The sequence below is a fragment of the Nanorana parkeri genome, unplaced genomic scaffold, assembly GCF_000935625.1.
Source record: "Nanorana parkeri isolate BGI_ZX_2015 unplaced genomic scaffold, ASM93562v1 scaffold465, whole genome shotgun sequence".
NCBI lineage: Eukaryota > Metazoa > Chordata > Amphibia > Anura > Dicroglossidae > Nanorana > Nanorana parkeri.
Genome location: NW_017306733.1, coordinates 342,628 through 346,548, shown reverse-complemented (window position 1 = coordinate 346,548; position 3,921 = coordinate 342,628). Strand labels below are relative to the sequence as shown.

General features: G+C 44.1%; 1 protein-coding gene across 1 annotated transcript in view; it reads right to left on the bottom strand.

Annotated features, from left to right (window-relative positions):
• Nucleotides 1-3,921, bottom strand: part of BANP (BTG3 associated nuclear protein) — a 331,188-nt gene that overhangs the window by 115,989 nt on the left and 211,278 nt on the right. Inside the window, exon 10 of the mRNA XM_018560558.1 lies at nt 1,123-1,185. Within this exon, the coding sequence (XP_018416060.1) occupies nt 1,123-1,185 (63 nt within the window). The remainder of the gene's footprint in view (nt 1-1,122; nt 1,186-3,921) is intronic.

Genomic DNA, 3,921 nt, shown 5'->3' with positions numbered 1-3,921 from the left:
AAGCGCCAGAACCCACACCCATGACCCATCAAAGCCAAAAAAAAAAAAAGAAAATGGCGGCATTTAAAGGGTTATTGTACGAAAAAAATTAATTGCAGCCTTTGAATGGGAACAATTTCTGAGCTTTACTATGAAGATGTCATATTTACAACATGCAATAATGAAATATAAAAAATATAAAGAACGAGATTCATAACTGCCCCCCATAATGTGTATTTTAATGCCATTTTAATACTGTCCCCTATAATGTGTATTTAATGCCATTTCCGTACATTATGGTTGCCAAATGGTTTTTAAAAAACAACCCAACAAACAGCTCAGTGGTATAAATGATCTGAAAAGCCCGAAATAAAACCAAGAAACGCATTTAATAAATAACTGGCCTAAAGCCCAACTCCGGGCACAATGAACTCACCGCTATGCTTCAAGAGCGACCTCCTGTCATGCCGGCTTTATTCTGCAGCAGCCAAATCTGCTCCTTTCCCATTAGTAGAGCTCCTCTGTATTTTGGGGGCCGCTTGGATGTAAGCGATGCAGGTGTTATATACCCCAGGGCTGAGGTTGTGTCCGCACCCCTCTCTTCCCCAGCCATTCACAAAATAAAGCCGGGGGCTGTGCATCTTTGAATGGCTGGGGAGGACTTGACTGCAGTGCTGAGGTCTATGACACCTGCAGCGCTTACATCCGAGCATCCCCGATGTACAGAAGGAGTTCTATCTGCGCTCGGATGTGAGCGCTGCAGGTATTATATACGCCAGCGCTGAGGTCGTGTCCACACCCCTCTCTTCTCCCCAGCCATTCACAAAATAAAGCCGGGGGGCTGTGCATCTTTGAATGGCCTGGGGGGGATCGGAGACTTGACTGCAGTGCTGAGGTCTATGACACCTGCAGCGCTTACATTCAAGCATCCCCGATGTACAGCAGGAGTTCTATCCGTGCTCGGAGTTTTAAAACCTCCTAAAAAAAAACAATGTTTCCGGCCTTGACAATGACCCAAATCTATATTCAGAAAGTCGAGGATCAAGATAAACGACATTTCTGTTGGGGTGAAGAGTGTAAGGACACCAGAACGGTCATGCACTGCAGCCATTTATTATCCAAAGAGAAAATATGAAGGCTTACCTCGCTGTCTTGAGTGATTTGCACTTGCTCTCCCTGTGGCACCTGTGCAATGTGTAGGTGTCCCTGTAAGAGATAGAAAGAAAATGACAGGTGAGAATAAGGTTCCTCCTGTCCCCTATGCGCTCACACTCCTCTCCACATTCCCACAGCTGTTATAGATGCTCCCCGATCACTTATTGCAGGAAAATTGATCCCTATTGGGCAATGGATGGGCCCATTAGCAGCAAGCATTGAAGTGAACCTGTGGCCAGAATATGGACTTTCAAGTATTTACATGGTTTGTTTTGAATCAGCGGATGAGCTTCAAAACAAGCCCTCAGTGACCTTTGTAGCTGTGTGCGCTGTGGACCAATTCAACCTCAGAGTTCACAGTAAAGACAATCTTATGAAATTGTAGCTCTTAGCAGATTTGCCGGACTCTATTTTCTTTAGTAGCAGTGTCTTGGCAGCCTTCTTATATAAACAAAGAGCAGGAGTTCAATTTATAAGGCTGGAAGGCTTATCATAGACCAGAGTGCCCCTGTAATGAAATTTGAGAATGAATTGCTCCACAGTGCTGGTAGTTACAGAGATCAGTGAGTTTGTTTTAAAGCTCATTTCTTGCTATTATTGAAATACACTGAGCGGCCAGATTATTATGACCACCACATCAGTACTTCGTTGGGCCGCCTCGTGACTCCACGAGATGATGAAAGGTGATGCGAGGAATCTGACACGGCACTGTTTGATCATCCCAGGCTTGGCCACAGGTTCACACTACCGCACATACCAGCTTATGTATTATCACAGTGTTCAGTTATATACTCCTAAACATTGGTGGAAGCATTTTACAGAGAACACAGAACCAGTCATGTTGCTTCCTAATAAAAGTTTACAATCCAATGTCCTCACACACAGAAGGATCAAAGTGATGGAAGATGCTTTTGGATTGTGGGAGGAACCCCGTGCAAAGCTCCTGGTGGGGAAACTGACTAGAACTACCGCTATGCACCGCGCTGGATTCACAACCAACAGGGGGGAAAAAAACAAATCTCATTTTCTCACTGGACTTTTCCTGGGAAGAATAAAACTTCTGTACGGAGAGCAGATTAAAGATGCACAATTTGGAATTCAGTCAAAAAGTCTTGTGTTTTTTTTGTCTTTCTTTTGCAGCAAGAACAATTGCCTGCAACTTTCAAAGAAACACAGCTCCCTCTATATCCAACAGCTTCATTTCCTTTGGAAGGAAGTTATATCCTATTCATAAGAGGCAAAACAAAACAGATTGAACTTATCAAACTGACAATAGGAACTCCGAGGAAAACTTCCAGCCCAAACTCCATTCAGACTTGATAAGAGACACTGTGCCTTCCACTGCTGGCAGCCCGGGGGAGCCTGGCACGATTTAACCCCAACAGTACCGCATTCAATTCTTTGACATAGCTGAGTTATTTAAAGAGTGGGTCTGCACGAGTACAGTACATCTCTGCAACAGATGCACAGTGCCCGTGTTTTACTATTTAAAAAGTGTTGCAAGTACAGAAAAACAATTCATGTTGATCCTGACAAATCCAGTAAGCTCATAACTTCCTGTTTAGGTTGACAACATTGTCTTGCTGCTCTGATATCCCAATCACTTTTGTCAGCCCTGTGTCACTTTGACGACATAATTTCACTCCCTTTGCCGCTCCCTACATGCAGATTTTGTTTTCCCAGCAAAATAATTCTGCTGCCTTTAACCACAAGAACCTGCCCACACACTGTGCGTTAGTTAGTCCTGACCCCTGCACTCTGTGTTACTTACTCCTGACTCCTGCACAGTGAATTACCTACTACTGACCCTTACCACAGTGCATTACTTACTATTGACCTCTGCGTTACTCCTGACGTCTGCATCAAATAGTACTGACCCCTGCACAGTGTGTTACATACTATTGACCCCTGCACAGTGTGTTACATACTATTGACCCCTGCACAGTGTGTTACATACTATTGACCGATGCACAGTGTGTTACATACTACTGACCCCTACACAGTGCATTTCATACTACTGACTCATGCACAGCACATTGCATACTACTGACCCCCTGAACACTTCAAACCTTCTTTACTTCTGAATGTGGTCTTGCTAGGTTATGTGCTGCACCCTGGTGATCTTTGATCTCTTTCATGTTGTTCAGGTAGATCTCTGCCTCTACAGGTTTGCCTACCCCTGCTCTAGGGAGGGAGAGGGAGATTTCTGGGTAAATTTGTGTCATGCCTATACAAACTCTTTAAATGTAATCACAACACCTCCTGTTGAGCACAGCAGCAGACACTATAGTTTTGTACATTAAAGGCTGCCGGTTTATGTGTCAAAGCACAAAGACTCGGCCTGTCTGAGAGGCTCTAATCTCATAAATAACTGCGAGACTCTGTGATCACCGTACAACACTTAAATCACCGTGTCTCCAATCCAAGCCGTAGCTATCAAGTGTGAATTTATGTGTCACCTCTCAGACTATGATTGGCTGAAACCAGAGAGAAATATTTCTGCAAGTTAATCTGACATTCTCTGGGAAAACTCCATCGGCAGAGGAAATGAACTTCCCTTTATTGGACATGCAACCCCCAGAATTTACTACCTTTCAATCTTCACGGCTTGTGCTTGGTCTCGGCTGTTCTTTATTTATCTGCCGAGGAATGTCCTAAGTTGAGGCACTGCAGCCATATGCCAGTGTTATCACAGTGTTCCTTCATCTAGTGATTTAAGGTGCAGCAGTTTTACTAGGCATGGAACGTTCCACATCCATATGACCTGAGCTTCAGAGTCATGTGTTA